General features: G+C 39.4%; 1 protein-coding gene across 1 annotated transcript in view; it reads left to right on the top strand.

Moving 5' to 3' along the window:
- The first annotated feature begins 1,871 nt into the window (after positions 1-1,871).
- Positions 1,872-20,054, top strand: part of SPIDR (scaffold protein involved in DNA repair) — a 1,635,101-nt gene continuing 1,616,918 nt past the window's right edge. The window contains exon 1 of the mRNA XM_053715026.1: positions 1,872-2,009. Coding sequence (XP_053571001.1) covers positions 1,995-2,009 — 15 coding nt within the window. The 5' untranslated portion in view covers positions 1,872-1,994. The remainder of the gene's footprint in view (positions 2,010-20,054) is intronic.

Consider the following 20,054-nt stretch of genomic DNA (forward strand, 5'->3'; position numbering starts at 1 on the left):
AGTGTATAAAATTGTTTGCAAGTAGATCCTTTACATTAACCCCTTCTCACAGTTCGGACGATCCATGCCGTCCTAACAACGCTGGGCTTTAATGCTGTTAAGATGTCATGGAACGTCCTACCTTATATGCCGTAGTACAGCCTTCTTCTTGTAGGTAATTTAAAATTGGACTGAGGGGCGTGCCTAGCAGCGTAGGCAGTCCCTCATGATCTGACCCCGGCATAGAAATCAAGTGATTTCATTTTTCCAGCAAGTGTTTACAGTGGAACTTTGTTCCAATCTAAGGACTTGCCCCCTCATGGGGGTTCAATTTGACATTTGAAATTATTGCTTCCTGAAACCACTACCTATTTAGAAAAGCTATGTAAATGTAAACAAAAATTGGTTTAACCTCTTCACGCTCTTAGGACGTTCCATGCCGTCCTAACAGCACTGGGCCTATGTTATTAGGCGTCCTGCAGCCTCCTGCTTTAAAGGGACAGTCTATAATAGAATTGTTATTGTTTTAAAAGATAGATAATCCCTTTATTAACCATTCCCCAGTTTTGCATAACCAACACAGTTATATTAATATAATGTTTACCTCTGTGATTACCTTGTATCTAAGCATCTTCTGACAGCCCCCTAATCACATGACTTTGTATTTATTATCTATTGACTTGCAGTTAGTACTGTGTTGTGATTAATCTTAAATAACTTCTCGGACGTGAACACAATGTTATCTATATGGCCCAAATGAACTAGCAGTCTCCTGTTGTGAAAAGCAAATACAAAAGCATGTGGTTAAGAGACTGTCAATAGAGCCTTTGAAACAGGCAGAAATTTAGAGGTTTCAATGTTATAAAGTATATTAATCTAACAATGTTGGTTGTGCAAAGCTCGGGAATAGGTAGTAAAGGCATTATCTATCTTTTTAAACAATAACAATTTTAATGTAGATTATCCCTTTAAGGGAAAGGATAACAGGACAGGGGGCAGCTCCTCATCAGTGTTCCCTCTAAGGCCAGTTTTTGTGTACGGCCCAGCAGTGAAACAGTTAATAAGAGAATAATACCTTGCAGTCTGCATTGTACAGTGTTTTCTAATTGCAGGGTGCGGTTACCTAATTAACTGTTTCACTGCTGGGCCGCACACAAAACTGGCCTTAGAGGGAACACTGCTCCCCATGATCTAATCCGGCCTTGAAATCCCTTGATCACATCGATTATTGTGTGATTTAGTTTTTTAAGCAACACTTGTCCCAAGCATGAAGGGGTTAAGAAATTACACTCCCAGTGGGAAGCAGGAAAGATAAGTACTAACACGTTCATTTTCAAATTGCTTTCCGTTGTTTTTGTGTATGCAGAGACTCTGTGTATAGATTAATATAAGATAGAGCTCTCCCAGCAAGTTCTGCACTTTTAAATGGGTTGTGGTTTCAGTGAGCAAAATCAGCTATTGTATATACAAAAACAAACATAAATGAACTTGCCATACATTTTAACCTCTGCATCTGGTATAAAAACAATTGTAAACACATTAGAGGGAAACCACATTTCTCTCATTCTTTGGTTTATCTGTTATTTTTCGATTATTTATCGCTATAAGCTTTACTTCCATAATACTCCTAGCAAACAGGCTATCCCTTTGCACTGTACAACATGGCTTTAATGTGCACGTCTATTTACGTATGTTTTAAAAAAATTAAGATAAATCCATATGTTTGTTATACATCAAGAATTTTTTTAATTTATTTTTTAATAGTGCGCATTTCAAAATCTACCTACTACACTAAAATTGAAAACGCAGCAACAATCAGTAAGATTGCGCATGCGTCAAGTAGTCTTCCTTCCCTTGAGCCCAGAGAGCAGCAGCCAATCAGTAGTGCAGTACGGGTAGCGCGCGCTGCTGGTGCTGAGGGCAAAAATAATGTAGAAGGAGGGGTAACTGGAGGAAGGACTATGTGCCCAACTTGTACACTTTAAGGGCAATAAGAACACGCTGACTACCCCGCAATGCCACAGGGGAAGGTAATTGGAGTGCTTCACTTCCGTAGTCGTGTCCCCAGCGTAGTTAGGAATTTAAATTGTTCAATGGATGGACATACATACATACATATGTAACTGTGCGGTTAAAAAGCATAATAGCTCAGTTGCACGAACAATATTATGAAACTAAAGTTTATTAATATGCAGTAGGTTATTAAATTGTTGCCTGACTTTATGTTAACTGTCTGTTTGCAATATGTCCTTTCATTTACTAGTTAATATGTTAGAGCTGGGTTCTTCAAACTTTTATTCTCAAGACCAAGTGCCATGATGAACATTTCTACACTCATACAATACACACACAATCATACAATACACACACACTCATACAATACACACACAATCATACAATACACACACACTCATACAATACACACACTCATACAATACACACACACTCATACAATACACACACACTCATACAATACACACACACTCATACAATACACACACTCATACAATACACACACAATCATACAATACACACACAATCATACAATACACACACAATCATACAATACACACACACTCATACAATACACACACACTCATACAATACACACACTCATACAATACACACACACTCATACAATACACACACACTCATACAATACACACACTCATACAATACACACACAATCATACAATACACACACACTCATACAATACACACACACTCATACAATACACACACAATCATACAATACACACACTCATACAATACACACACTCATACAATACACACACAATCATACAATACACACAATCATACAATACACACAATCATACAATACACACACTCATACAATACACACACAATCATACAATACACACACAATCATACAATACACACAATCATACAATACACACACACTCATACAATACACACACAATCATACAATACACACACAATCATACAATACACACACTCATACAATACACACACAATCATACAATACACACACACTCATACAATACACACACAATCATACAATACACACACAATCATACAATACACACACAATCATACAATGCACACACTCATACAATACACACACAATCATACAATACACACACAATCATACAATACACACACACTCATACAATACACACACTCATACAATACACACACTCATACAATACACACACAATCATACAATACACACACAATCATACAATACACACACAATCATTCAATACACACACTCATACAATACACACACACTCATACAATACACACACACTCATACAATACACACACACACTCATACAATACACACACACTCATACAATACACACAATCATACAATACACACACACTCATACAATACACACACAATCATACAATACACACACACTCATACAATACACACACACTCATACAATACACACACACTCATACAATACTCACACTCATACAATACACACTCTCATACAATACACACTCTCATACAATACACACACTCATACAATACTCACACTACTACAATACACACTCTCATACAATACACACTCTCATACAATACACACACTCATACAATACACACACTCATACAATACACACACTCATACAGTACACTCTCATACAACAATCACACTCATACAGCACACACTCATACAATACACACACACTCATACTACACACACACTCATACAGCACACACTCTCATACAATACACACACTCTCATACAATACACACACTCCTACAATATGCACACACTCATACAATACATACACACTCTCATACAATACACACACTCATGCAATACTCACACTCATACAATACACACTCTCATACAACACACACTCATACAATACACACACTCATACAATACACACTCTCATACAATACACACACTCATACAATACACACTCTCATACAATACACACTCTCATACAATACACACACTCATACAATACACACACTCATACAATACACACACTCATACAATACACACACTCATACAGTACACTCTCATACAACAATCACACTCATACAGCACACACTCATACAATACACACACACTCATACAGCACACACACTCATACAGCACACACTCTCATACAATACACACACTCTCATACAATACACACACTCCTACAATATGCACACACTCATACAATACGCACACACTCATACAATGCACACACTCTCCTACAACACACACTCATACAACAAAAACACTCTCATACAGAACAGTCACTCTCATACAGCACACTCACTCCTACAACACACACTCATACAACAAAAACACTCCTACAACACAGACTCATACAACAAAAACACTCTCCTACAACACACACTCATACAACAAAAACTCTCATACAACAAATGCACACTCACTCATACAACACAATCATACAACAAAAACACTCTCATACAACACCCACACACTGTCATACAACACCCACACACTGTCATACAGCGCACGCACACTGTCATACAGCGCACGCACACTGTCATACAGCGCACGCACACTGTCATACAGCGCACGCACACTGTCATACAGCGCACGCACACTGCCATACAACACACACACTCTCCTACAACACACACACTCTCCTACAACACACACACTCTCCTACAATACACACACACACTCCTACAATACACACACACACACTCATACAACAGACACTCTCATACAATAAACACACACACACTCTCATACATCACACACTCACTCATACAACACACACACACAAGTTGCGACTCAGTGAACATGGTGTTGTTACTCAGTAATGGGTCCCGACTCGTGGTTTGGTGAACCCTTCGTTAGAGTAACTAAAAGATGGATGTTATTTCTTTTTTCCCCGCAAATGTTTTCAAAAGTGTAATTTTATGAAAAAAGATTATTCAAGAACTGTCAGTAGTGTAACACACTATTTTGAGTGTCTTCACCAAATCACACCAGAAATAATTATTCTCACACCATCAAAGTGCACTCGGAAATTAAATTGTGTTTTTCTATTTTGTGTTCACTAGAAAGTTGTAAATATTTACAAACCTGGCATTTTGTTTTCATCAAGTACTTTCTATGATATACTCATTTCAATATTCAGGTATCAAATACCATTATTGTTTTTAATGTTATTTAAAAGGATATTATAAGGCAAAAAAGTACATGCCCTAATTTATTAGCACATGTAAATTCAGCACAGTTGACCTTGCAAAAGGGTTAAACACATAGTTAAAGTACCACTCTGTAGTCACACAGAACTGCTGGTCCCAAGCGGATACAACTACTAAGCCACTCAGCAGTAGCAGTTGCACAGCCGTATGACTGCTGCTGATTGGCTTGCTGGCTGTATCCGCTCAGGACAAGCAGTGTTCTGCGGCTACTGAGTGGTACTTTGAAGGAGTTAAACAGCATTGCAGGCTCGCTAGTGCTAAAATGACATGCTCTAACAAAATAGAGTAGGTCATTATTGCACTATAATATCTGTAAGAGTTTATAAAATAGTATTAATCAGACTAAAATATTGTTAAAGGGGCAGTAAGCCTAGCAAATAATGTTATATAATCCTGCACACAGTCACAGCACGCCCGATCGCTCTATTAAACTCAATGTAGCTCAATCTGGTAGCGGGAGCGAGCTACATTGAGTTAAATAGCGCGATCGGCCGGCTGTGATTAGACAGCGTGTTGCGATGTGCTTAGGAGAAGAAAACAGACCCGCTCAGTAGAATCGTTCTGTTTTCGTTGTAAAATATCTCTCTAACCCTTTGCTTTATAAAGCTGGCACTAAGCTAATGTTATATCATTCTGCACTATGTGCAGAATGATATAACATTATTTTGTAGGTTTACTGCCCCTTTAAATACTTATAATGTTCTTCCAGGACATCTTCTGTAACTGCCAGCAGTGGATATAACCAATTGTATATTTTGGTATATGCGTTTATGTGATAGCAGTTTAAAGGGATATTAAACCTACATTTTTCTCAGTTGTCTTGGTATCTTTATTTCAAAAAGCATAAATGTAAGCCTAGGAGCCACCAATCGGCAAGCGCTACCCAGGTACCTAAGCTTACATTTTTGCATTTTCAAATAAAGTTACTATGAGATCTAAGAAAAATTTGATAGTTGGAGAAAATTAGACAGTTGCTTAAAATTGCATGCTCTATTTAAATCATGAAAGAAAAAAGTTAAGTTTAATATCCCTTTAATATTATTAGAGATTAATATTTGTATATACTTACTGACAGGCTTCCCTAACAGACCAGATTTTGAGAATATCTGAACTGGCAAGTTTGGGAGGCCTGAGGACAGATTTGAAAACCAGTGGTCTATACTAACATACTTTTTCTTTTAAAAGTGTTTGAAGGACCAGTGTCTATTATTACAACTTCAGTTGTCGGCATACAGCATTATTAGTTATGCACATTGGTCTTGCTAAATATTATGAACTCATTTTATTTTAAATGTTAATATGTTCCATTTTATTTGACATTGCATAGAAAGTACAAGTATTTTGCTACCAATTAAATTATGCGGTTTATTATATATATGTATTTTTTGCTTGATAAAGGGGGGGCAGTAAAAGAAATGTAAATGTTCAGTACTGGTTAACATAAGCTCAAGGCCGTGTAATAGCCTTCCAATGCATTTTATCTGGCCCCTTTTTCCAACCTGTTCTGTATGCTTTTCTGTCTTGTGTACCTTTATGTGAACATTTTACATTCACAGTTTGTTAAAGGGACATTCCAACCAAAATTGAAATATGCAAATGTTCATTTCCATTTTGAAGAGTAATTTTTTCAATATACATGTTAGCAAAATTATTCTAGCAAAAGCTATAGATGTTTAAAGAATGTACTTAAAGGGATACTAAACCTTAATGTTTTCTTTCATGATTCAGATAGAGCATGCAATTTTACTCCTATTATCAATTTTTCTTCATTCTCTTGCTATCTTTATTTGAAAAAGATGGCATCTAAGCTAAAGAGCTAACCAGTTTATGGTTCAGTATCCCTGGACAGCACTTGTTTATTGGTGCTGTCCAATCAGCAAGGACAACCCAGGTTGTGAATAAGAAATGGGCCGGCTTCTAAACTTACATTCTTGCTTTTCAAATAAAGATAGCATGAGAATGGAAAAAATGACAATAGGAGTAAATTAGAAAGCTGCTTAAAAATTTAAAATTGCATGCTCTATCTGAATCAGGAAATAAAAGAATTGGGTTCAGTGTCCCTTTAAGTTCCATTATTTATTTTTATTCATTTTCTTGGTATCTTTTGTTGAAAAGCAGCTACAAACCCAGGAGCCTTCCCATTTCTGGAGCATTATCTGGCAGCAGTTTTGCAAGCATTTTATCCATATGTAAGAGCACTAGATTGCAGCACTATTTCATACCACATATTGCTCCAGACACCTATCTAGGTAACTCTTCAACAAAGAATTCCATGGGAACTAAGCAAATTTGATAACAGAAGAAAATTGGAAACTGTTAAAATTGTATGTTTTTTTAAAAATTCTTTTTATTAGCTTAGGAAACATAATCAATAATACAGTTACATTGCATTAATCATGATCTGATAAAACATTTACAATATTTTCACGTAATTGAGAAAAGAAAAAAAAAAGCAACATTATGCCATAACAGAGTCTCTAACAGAATCTTAATGATACATCACTACTTCCAGTAGTTTCAGAAAAAAAAGTCCATGTTGTTCATCTTCTAGCGGTTGTCTGTTTCCTAAATAGTTTTTTCCGTATTTATCTTACTAAAACTTTAACATTATAACAAACTATACAAGTATTAATCTTGTTTCTGTAGATCACTGACTCAGGTGAGCAAAGGAATATATTAAGTTTTTTTTTTATTTATTTTTTTATTAGAAATGGAGAAGAGGGAAATCTTTGCGGGATGTAGAAGGATAAGAGGGGAGGGAGGAGAGAGAGAAGGAAAAAAATAAAAAATAAAATTGTGAAATGATCTTATTGTGAAATTGTGAGATGGGGGCCTATTTTCTGTGCACATATCATCTATCTAAAACAGCATAACCTCTAATGATCTCTGATCAGTACTTCAGTCTTCTGCCAATTCTGACACTACATGCCACTCATTTCTCATAACTATTTCCAGCATGGCCTCCAGGTGCATAAACTGTTTTAAAATTTGTTTTTGTGTCGATAAACTCAGTGTATCAATATATGGTTTCCACTTACGTAAGAAGGGTCTTAGTCTGCGCAATGTATCAAGCCTCACATCATACTGTTCCACAAAGAGTTGTTTTAGCAATAGATGTTTAAATTGCGCCATTGTTGGAGCCTGTCTGTTAATCCATCTTTTAAGGATACATTGTCTGGCTAAAAGAGTGCACATTGTTAATAATCTGTGCAATTTTTTGTGTGAGTCATCCCATCTAAACAGGAAAATTTCCGCCACTGTAAGCATTATCTCTACATTAAACGTAATTTTCAGCCAATATTGGAATTGTCCCCAGAATCTTCTGATCGCTGGGCAGGCATAAAAGTAGTGCTGAAATGATGGTGCTACAACTCCACATTTAACACATTGATCCAGGATCTGTCTATTCCATTTTGCTACCCTGTGTGGTGTTATATAGTCCATATGCAACAGTCTAATCTGTGCCTCTCTAAAATATACTGCCATTGTTGCCTGTTTTGTGTGTACTAGGCTGTCCTCTATGTCATGTATTGTCAGTTCTACTGGGCCATTATTATTTTGTTTTGTCAATATGTCGGAAAGTACTGAAGTCTCCCTCTGTTTTAAGATAAGTGAGTAGTGGGACAAGGAGAATATTCCCATCTGAAACATCGTCTGGGAGACAGCAAAAGGTGAACCCTCCCAGAAAGTTGTGTTGAGTGACTGTAGAGTCGAAATATAATGCCTAAGTTGCAGATAGGCATAGAAATGCTAATTGGGAATCTGATATCTAGTTCTCAACTATTGGAAGGAGCGTACTGTATGGTGTAGTGGATCTAGCATATCTCCGACCGCTATGAGGCCCAACCTCTCCAAAACACGAAACGGTTCGTGATCATTTCCGGCTGGGAAGCAAGGGTTTCCCACTATGGGGATAGATTTCGGGGTGGGGTAATCTATCTTCAGATATTTATGGATCATACGCCAAGCTCTTAGTGGGTCTCTGTACATCACACTATTGGTAATCGATGGGGGTGAAGTCTTACAATCACCATAAGGCAAATAAGCCACCGCTATAGGCCTTATGACCGTTTCTTCTAATTGCATGCCACAAAAGTGCCCAGTACGCAATTGCCAATCTGTTACCAGTCTGGCTAGAGCCGCCCAATTATACCATTTTAGGTTTGGGAGGCCCAACCCTCCTTTAATATAAGGGAGATGCAGTTTATATGTCGCAATTCGCGGCCTGCCCCCTTTCCAAATAAAGCGAGACACTGCCCGTGGAAGCAGAGTCAAGTCTGCTTTTGTCATAAGAAACGGTAACATAAGTAACGGATAAAGTATTTTGGGTAAGATTGACATCTTCACCAGGCTGACACGCCCTGACAATCTCAGGGGAAGGTTGGCCCAATTTGATAATTGGGAGGAAAGCTGCGTGCACTTGTCCGAAATATTTAGTTTGTATATTTTTAAAGGATCTCTATGGAGATGAATGCCTAAGTAGGTGAGACTATCCGTCACCTCAACAAATGGGTAAGTGTGTCTAGAGTTTGGGCATTTATGTAGCCAAAGTAACTCTGATTTAGAGGTGTTTGTTTTATAACCGGAAAAACTGCCGAATTCTGCCGAATTCTGTTATTGCGTGGAGTATACGTGGGACATGTATCTGCGGAGAATCCACAAACAGCAACATATAATCCGCGTATAACGCTAAATGAAGGGGAATATCACCTATGACAATACCCGGGAATATTTGCTTAAGCTTTAACGCTAGAGGCTCCAATACCAAATTAAATAAAAGAAGCGATAGTGGACACCCCTGTCTGGTGCCCCTTTGAAGATCAAAATCATTTGAAAAGAGCCCATTGGACATGACCCGTGCTACGGGAGTCCGGTATATTTTGCTGATAACGTCCAGAAAAGGACCCTCAAAGCCAAATCTCTGCATAGTATTTAGCAGATGGGCCCACTCCCCCCCTATCGAAGGCCTTCTCTGCATCTAATGATAGCAGGAAGGCCTCCGATATATTCTTTTTGTCACCGCTCACCCCCAGGGACCAAAAGTGCTCAATGACCTGAAGCACTCTGCGAAGGTTGACTACAGAAGTACGCTTCCAAACGAAGCCTGTTTGATCTGGATGTAGAAGATCCGGCAATATAGTTTTTAGTCTATTCGCCATAATCTTCGTGAAAAGCTTGTAATCGGTGTTTAATAACGATATGGGTCTATAAGACTCTGGCAAAGAATGATCCTTACCTGGTTTGGGGATGAGGGTGACATGAGCCGAGGTAAAGTTCGCTGAAGGGAGCGCATCCGTCAAGAGAAAGGCGTTTTAAAGCTTAGTGAGTGTATTGCTAATCTGTGGCTGTAGTGACCTGTAAAATTCAACAGGGAACCCGTCAGGGCCCGGTGCTTTGCCTGTGGGCAAACTTTGTAAGGTATGTGTCAATTCTTCCTTTGTAATGGGAGAGTTTAGGCTATTTCGCTGATCTAAAGAAATTTTGGGCAGGCTCACCGAATTCCAGAATTGGGTCTGTACCTCTTGAGCTGGTGGTGTTTGACTTGTATATAATTTTGAGTAGTATTGCGCAAAACTGTTCGCAATATCCTCGGGTGTGGTACATATTTTACCTTTCTAGCGTAATTCTGCAATTTTAGTCTTTACCATCTGTGGTTTCGTCAGAATGTCCAACATTTTGCCTGCCCTGTCTCCAAATCTATAAAACTTGCCCGCCGATTTTAATAGACCAGCTGCGGCTTGTTGCTTTACAAATGCTTCAAGGTCTGCTTTTGAGGCTATATAGTTATCATAAGCTGGCTTTAACTTAGTCTGAAGGTACATCTGGTATGCCTGCCCCAATTGTTTCTGCAAACTCCTGTACCTGTATCGCGTTTTATACCTAAGCTTGGACACATATGAGATCACTAGCACTAGTATGAGAGAGAAATGTGACTTGCCCCACCCAGTCCCTCTGTAATTTCTGATGTTCTGAATCCAATAGATGTGTCTCCTGGAGTAAGGCGACGTCCGTACCCAGTTTTCTAAGGTGTGTGAGAACTGACTTGCGTTTTATCGGTGAGTTAAGGCCTCCCACATTCCACGTCACTACTTTAAGTGACATCCCTACATTGTAAAGCATTGATGCATGAATGTATCAAAAAAAAAAAAAAAAAACAAAAAAACGGGAGGGGGGGGGGGGGGGGGGGGGAAAGAGATGGGAAAGGTAAAGAAGGGGAATTTGAGGTAAAGCATCCTTTTGGAGTCTGATAACCCTTACAAAACAGTCAATAACACAGTTAGCTACATTTAAAACATTTAACTTTACTCCTGTTTGCCGATAATCAGTTATAGCCCTATTCATGATAGACCCAATATTCACCTTCATTCTGGCAAGAACAGAGCCAGTATGATCAATAGCCCTCTCCTCTGACGGAGCGGACCAAATGGTTATGATTCTAGTGACATTCTTGGTTGGCAAACTGGGTAGATTAGTAACATGTCAGATGTTTAAAAGAATGTATGTCACAGTGCCAAATAAAACTTCAAAATATCTGGCTATAGACAGTATTACTTGTAAGGATTCCAACGTTTTCCCTTCAACCTGAAATTGAACTATCCTCCCTCCCCTCCCAGAGTACCTTAGAGATTCACATTGATTCTTATTAGGGCACTGTTTTATATAAGATCCAAACTTGTCTTCTAAGTTATAACCTCTATGCATATAATGTTCCATATTCAATGGTTCAGAAACATGAGTGTAGGACATAGCATGATAAATAACATAAATAACAAATAACAGTTCAAACATTACATTGGTCATCTTCTGTATCTGTACACTTGTTGGTATTTGAAGCGGCAATGGAAAAACATAACAAATTGACAACTTGAACCATATGTCCTTTCAGTCCCAGGAACTCCACCACTCCGTGTGGTTTCTTTAGGCAAACAAAACCTGGCCATCTATCATATCTTTTAGAGTTCTACAAAAAGGAAGCTTAGTGTCCCCTAAAGGGAGCCGGGGAGCTTCATCAAGGTGGTGGTTGTTGTTCTGTGGCTAAGAAGCACTTTAGTGCCTGAGGTGAGTGAAAGAATTTAACCCCATGAGGTGTTTGCAGCCGCAATTTTGCGGGGAATAATAAGGCCACTTGTCTTCCCTGCTCATGTAATTGAGAACACAATGGCGCAAATTATTTTCTTTGTTTTGATACCTCCATGGGAAAGTGCTGAAAAAGGAGCAGCCTGGATCCCTCGTAAAGTATCTCTTTACGTGCCCGATAAGCTCTCAGAATCTTTAGTTTTTCCTGAAAATTCAAGCATTTGAATATAACCTGTCTGGGTTTGGCCTTCGTTTGCTCCAGGCCTCTCTCTGGCCCCTCCACATCTATCGGAAGGATATCCGAATGTATGCCAAGGAGCTTAGGGAATGTGAGTGCTGCAAATTCTAGTAAAATTGATTCTGGTACCCCCACTATACGTAGGTTGTTACGGCGACTTCTATTTTCCAAGTCGTCCATACGGTCTTGAAGCAGTTGTGATTTTTTGGACTAATTGTTTGATAGTGGTATCTACAACCGATTGTCTGTCCTCTACGTCAGAGATGCGTGTTTCAGCAGTACTCAATCTTGAAGAAAATTGCCTGACTTCGCAAGTCAAAGTGTCCACCCCTGTCTGTAATGAGTCCATTTTAGGGAGAAAAAAAGACTTCAATTCTTGTAGCAAGGCAGTATGGTCTAGGCTCTGACCCATATTATGATCAGCAAGAGGTGGGTTTTCGACATGTATGTCAGCTGAATGTCTTAGCTGTTTTTTATTATCTGCCGTTTTTGTCCTATGCGACATGTCTGTAGCAATAGTGGGGGACAACTTATGGAAGAATTTATCTACTTTCATCAGCTTCAATTCAATAGTGCCTGCAACAGTAATCTGTGTGGATGTTTGCAGTATTAACCTCTGTCAAAGGTAGGCGGGCTCCGCTTTAGATGTCTGGTCTCTAAATGTCCCAATGATCTGTCTCGCTTCGGAAGTCAGTGTGCTGTACAACGTTACATAATGGGATGATTTGCCTGATGTGGCTAGGCTGCCAGAGGGCAGTAATACACAAACCAATATGAAGAGGGGTCAGGTATATTCAGTTCAAATATTTGTGCAGCTTATATCCAAGAAAGCATAAAGTTGTATTGTTTCTGTGAGACACTGATCGTTATTTCTGTTATGCCTCTATATGTCCCCTGTAATTTTATCCCCTGATATGGAAGGCAGTTGCGCAGCGTGTAAACCTTTAGGGCAGTGATTTGCAACCTTTTTTTTGCCGTGCCACACTTTTTTACATTAAAAAATCCTGTGGCACACCACCATCCCAAAATCACATATTGTAGCCTAATACAGGATATATATACAGTATATATAATACAGGGAGTGCAGAATTATTAGGCAAATGAGTATTTTGACCACATCATCCTCTTTATGCATGTTGTCTTACTCCAAGCTGTATAGGCTCGAAAGCCTACTACCAATTAAGCATATTAGGTGATGTGCATCTCTGTAATGAGAAGGGGTGTGGTCTAATGACATCAACACCCTATATCAGGTGTGCATAATTATTAGGCAACTTCCTTTCCTTTGGCAAAATGGGTCAAAAGAAGGACTTGACAGGCTCAGAAAAGTCAAAAATAGTGAGATATCTTGCAGAGGGATGCAGCACTCTTAAAATTGCAAAGCTTCTGAAGCGTGATCATCGAACAATCAAGCGTTTCATTCAAAATAGTCAACAGGGTCGCAAGAAGCGTGTGGAAAAACCAAGGCGCAAAATAACTGCCCATGAACTGAGAAAAGTCAAGCGTGCAGCTGCCAAGATGCCACTTGCCACCAGTTTGGCCATATTTCAGAGCTGCAACATCACTGGAGTGCCCAAAAGCACAAGGTGTGCAATACTCAGAGACATGGCCAAGGTAAGAAAGGCTGAAAGACGACCACCACTGAACAAGACACACAAGCTGAAACGTCAAGACTGGGCCAAGAAGTATCCCAAGACTGATTTTTCTAAGGTTTTATGGACTGATGAAATGAGAGTGAGTCTTGATGGGCCAGATGGATGGGCCCGTGGCTGGATTGGTAAAGGGCAGAGAGCTCCAGTCTGACTCAGACGCCAGCAAGGTGGAGTACTGGTTTGGGCTGGTATCATCAAAGATGAGCTTGTGGGGCCTTTTCGGGTTGAGGATGGAGTCAAGCTCAACTCCCAGTCCTACTGCCAGTTTCTGGAAGACACCTTCTTCAAGCAGTGGTACAGGAAGAAGTCTGAATCCTTCAAGAAAAACATGATTTTCATGCAGGACAATGCTCCATCACACACGTCCAAGTACTCCACAGCGTGGCTGGCAAGAAAGGGTATAAAAGAAGAAAATCTAATGACATGGCCTCCTTGTTCACCTGATCTGAACCCCATTGAGAACCTGTGGTCCATCATCAAATGTGAGATTTACAAGGAGGGAAAACAGTACACCTCTCTGAACAGTGTCTGGGAGGCTGTGGTTGCTGTTGCACGCAATGTTGATGGTGAACAGATCAAAACACTGACAGAATCCATGGATGGCAGGCTTTTGAGTGTCCTTGCAAAGAAAGGTGGCTATATTGGTCACTGATTTGTTTTTGTTTTGTTTTTGAATGTCAGAAATGTATATTTGTGAATGTTGAGATGTTATATTGGTTTCACTGGTAAAAATAAATAATTGAAATGGGTATATATTTGTTTTTTGTTAAGTTGCCTAATAATTATGCACAGTAATAGTCACCTGCACACACAGATATCCCCCTAAAATAGCTATAACTAAAAACAAACTAAAAACTACTTCCAAAACTATTCAGCTTTGATATTAATGAGTTTTTTGGGTTCATTGAGAACATGGTTGTTGTTCAATAATAAAATTAATCCTCAAAAATACAACTTGCCTAATAATTCTGCACTCCCTGTGTGTATATATATATGTGTGTGTGTGTGTATATATATATATATATATATATATATATATATATATATATACACACACACACTGTACTGTGCTGTCATGCCATGCCTCCTACAAACTATACATGACATATTGACATTCATTCACAAACAATCATAATGATTGTCTGTGAATGAATGTCAATGTCATGGTTGTAAATGATGCCTGATGAGCCTGTCACATACCTCCCAATATTTAAAAATTTGAAAGAGGGACACCCCCGCACTGTTGTCAGTCTGCCGCGGCACACCTGAGGATCTCTCACGGCACACTAGTGAACCACGGCACACTGGTTGAAAAACACTGCTTTAGGGAATAGGCCTAAACCACGTGGCCTTCCGTGACACAAAGTCATAAAGACCCAAATCTATTACATGGCGGCCTGGAAAGTTGACCGTTTTTCTGACTCCAACAGCCCCTTTGACAACAGTGAGAACAGTATAACGTGTTGTGCTGGTAATTGTGGCTTACGTATTTTGTTTGCGGCCTTCTCCGTCTCCTTCTTGTAGTTCTTCCTTCCGGTGTTCAGCCTCTATGTCTGTGAGCATAACCGGGGATCAACACACCTTGGATCAGCCGTGAGTATTGCCTGTTCTTGTAGACTCAGCCTCGCAGGGCGGCTATAAGGTTGTAAGGTATTACCCTGGGGGATGATCCAAGATGGCGATGTGGCGCAGTAGGTTATTCTTTTTTTGCATTGGGCTCCCGGTTGCCAGATCGGATGGAGTGATCTGCACCCTGTTGTTAGTGGCCGGCGCTGATGTATACAACCCGGCAAGTTCTCAGAGTGGGGTTAGGCAGGAAAATCAAAGTTTGTGTGAGTTTTCTTAATTCCGATATACGGAGCTCTTCAGAGATGTGACTGCCTAGTAAGCCCGCCCACCGGAAGTCTTCAAATTGTATGTTTTTTTTATGAATCACAAAAGAAAACTTTGGGGTTTCATATCCCTTTAAGCACACAGAGCATGTCATTTTTAAGACTATCAACCATAGACTACTAACAGATTTTTTTGACTATAATGCACCTTTATAGAGATAGAAAGGTCAAAAAAAGAAATGTGCATGGGCACATTTCAGTTTAAAATAGCAGCATTTTTGCAATATACTTCCATTAGCAAAAATTACTTCTAGTAAAAGTTATTACTGGTTTTCAGCAGCATACGCACATATCCATGTGATGGCCCCTGCTCCGAGAGTCAGCATTTATGTCTTCAGAAGCAATACATACCACTGCCAGCTCTCTGAGCAGGCATAGTATTTGAATACTGGAGCTATGTGCGTGTGCCACAGAAAATCAGTAATGACTTTTTTACTTGAAGCATTTTTGCTGATGATAGTATATTGCAAAAATGCTTCTATTTCAAATTGAAATGCACCCAAGTATGTTTCATTTTTGACCTTTCTATCCCTTTAAGCTCTAATAAACTGAATTTTCTGAAAGACAGTCTCTAGCAGTCTGCATTTTGGAGACTGCTTTGTCAGATTCAGATACCCCTTTAAGGGATCCTCCAGGTCTCTTAAAGGGATATGAAACCCATCATTCTTTTTAGGATTCAGATAGAACATACATTTTTACAACTTTCCAATTTACTTCTATTAATCAAATTTGCTTTGTTCTTTTAGTTTCCTCTGTTGAAGCAGCAGCAATGCACTACTGGGAGATGTTTGAACACACTGGATAAGCCAATTACAAGTGGCATATTTATACAGTCAGCAATAAGCAGCTGGTCCTGAGCCTACCTAGGTATTCCTTTCAACAAAGGATACAAAAAGAATGAAGCAATTTGTGTTGCTACCTCCATGTGCTGTTTGCTGGGTCTACGAGAACCTGCGCCATTTGTTGCCCTCTCTGTTAGTGTGCTGCTGACTGCTACATTAACCCCTTAATGACCGGACCATTTTTCAATTTTCTTACCCTTAATGACAATGGCTATTTTTACATTTTTGCAGTGTTTGTGTTTAGCTGTAATTTTCCTCTTACTCATTTACTGTACCTACACATATTATATACCGTTTTTCTCGCCATTAAATGGACTTTCTAAAGATGCCATTATTTTCATCATATCTTATAATTTACTATAAAAAAAATATAAAATATGAGGAAAAAATTGAAAAAAACCACACTTTTTCTAACTTTGACCCCTAAAATCTGTTACACATCTACAACCACCAAAAAACACCCATTCTAAATAGTTTCTAAATTTTGTCCCGAGTTTAGAAATACCCTATGTTTACATGTTTTTTGCTTTTTTTGCAAGTTATAGGGCAATAAGTACAAGTAGCACTTTGCTATTTCCAAACCACCTTTTTTCAAAATTAGCGCTAGTTGCATTGGAACACTGATATCTGTCAGGAATCCCTGAATATCCCTTGACATGTATATATTTCTTTTTAGAAGACATCCCAAAGTATTGATATAGGCCCATTTTGGTATATTTCATGCCACCATTTCACCGCCAAATGCGATCAAATAAAAAAAATTGTTGACTTTTTCACAAATTTTTCCACAAACTTTAGGTTTCTCGCTGAATTTATTTACAAACATCTTGTGCAATTATGGTATAAATGGTGTTAAATACTTCTCTGGGATCCCCTTTGTTCAGAAATAGCAGACATATATGGCTTTGGCATTGCTTTTTTGTAATTAGAAGGCTGCTAAATGCCACTGCACACCACGCATGTATTATGCCCAGCAGTGAAGGGGTTAATTAGGGAGCTTGTAGGGAGCTTTTAGGTTTAATTTTAGCTTTATTGTAGTGTAGTAGACAACCCAAATTATTGATCTAGGCCCATTTTAGTATATTTCATGCCACCATTTCCCCACCAAATACGATCAAATAAAAAAAAACTGTTACATTTTTCACAATTTTAGGTTTCTCACTGAAATTATTTACAAACAGCTTGTGCAATTATGGCACAAATGGTTGCAAATGCTTCTCTAGGATTCCCTTTGTTCAGAAATAGCAGACATATATGGCTTTGGCGTTGCTTTTTGGTAATAATAAGGCCGTTAAATGCTGCTGCGCACCACACTTGTGATATGTCCAGCAGTTAAGGGGTTAATTAGGTAGCTTGTAGGGTTAATTTTTAGCTTTAGTGTAGAGATCAGCCTCCCATCTGACACATCCCACCCCCTGACCCCCCTCACACAGCTCTCTTCCCTCCCCCACCCCACAATTGTCCCCGCCATCTTAAGTACTGGCAGAAAGTCTGCCAGTACTGAAATAAAAAGCATTATTATTATTTTCTTCATACAGTCTGCAGTGATGGATCCGCCTTACCTTACAACCTCCCTGATCCCCCCCATACATCTCTCTAACCCTCCCCCCTACCTATTTGCCGCCATCTTGGGTACTGGCAGCTGTCTGCCAGTACCCAATTTGCCCCAAAAATAGTTTTTTTTTAACTTTTTTATTTAAAACATTAGTTTTCTGTAGTGTAGCTGGCCCCCCTCAATAATCTACATCCCTCCCCCTCCCAGATCCCTTACGTGACAATGGAGATCCCTTCCGGAGATCCCTTATTTCAACTGCATCTTTTTTTTTTTTAACAGGAGTGCATAAGTTGCATGCGCGCGCACGAGCGCGCACCCCCCCCCCCCCCCGCCGCAACCGACGAAAGTACTACATTTGAGCCGATCGGGCTAGAAGTTAGAATTACAAATAAGCCAACGCAATTGAGAGGAGTTGCTCCCACCCACCAACTAATGTATTAGCCGCAATAGCCGATGCTGAGAGGGCCACAGAGTGGCCCTCTCTGCATCGGTGGGTAAAATATGGGATTGCAGTGATGGCTCAATGTTGAGGCATCACTACAATCCCTTGTAAGCAGCTGGTAAATCGCCATAAAACTAGCTAATGAGCTGTTGTTCGTTCCTGGTAGAGCGCTTCTCTCTTCGGAGAACCCAATATGCAAATTATAAATCACCCTGGGGAGGTCTCCATATGGGTGATGGGGAAACCAGACGTGAACTCCCTGCCCAGTGTGCCTAGAGGAATGTGGCTGCACCTCACTGATGAGGCCCATAGGAGGCCAAACAATCGTCTGGGGTTGTCATGTTCCTTGTTCAGAGGAGAATTGCCTGGTATTTCGGGGCTGGACTGACCTTGAATGGTGGGATCATACTGATATACTCTTCAGAGAAATATATATATATATATATAAATATAGAGAAGTGCACTCACAGGATCGAACAACTGGCTCAATACCATTGTTAGCCTGTTCTATGGCGATTTACCACCTGGGTGCAGCTTTTTAGCCCGGTATCTATCTATATATACAGTGTGTGTGTGTGTGTGTATCATAGGTTTACATACCCTGGCAGAATTTATGATTTCTTAGCCATTTTTCAGAGAATATGAATGTTAACACAAAAATTTTTCTTTCACTCATGGTTAGTGTTTGGCTGAAGCCATTTATTATCAATCAACTGTGTTTACTCTTTTTAAATCATAATGACAACAGAAACTAACCAAATGACCCTAATCAAAAGTTTACATACCCTGGTGATTTTGTCCTGATAACATGCACACAAGTTGACACAAAGGGGTTTGAATGGCTATTAAAGGTAACCATCCTCACCTGTGATCTGTTTGCTTGTAATTAGTGTGTGTGTATAAAAGGTCAATGAGTTTCTGGACTCCTGACAGACCCTTGCATCTTTCATCCTGTGCTGCACTGACGATTCCGGATTCTGAGTCATGGGGAAAGCAAAAGAATTGTCAAAGGATCTGCGGGAAAAGGTAGTTGAACTGTATAAAACAGGAAAGGGATATAAAAAGATATCCAAGGAACTGAGAATGCAAATCAGCAGTGTTCAAACTCTAATAAAGAAGTGGAAAATGAGGGGTTCTGTTGAAACCATACCACGGTTAGGTAGGCCAACTTCAATTTCAGCCACAACTGCTAGGA

The sequence above is a fragment of the Bombina bombina genome, chromosome 5, assembly GCF_027579735.1.
Source record: "Bombina bombina isolate aBomBom1 chromosome 5, aBomBom1.pri, whole genome shotgun sequence".
NCBI lineage: Eukaryota > Metazoa > Chordata > Amphibia > Anura > Bombinatoridae > Bombina > Bombina bombina.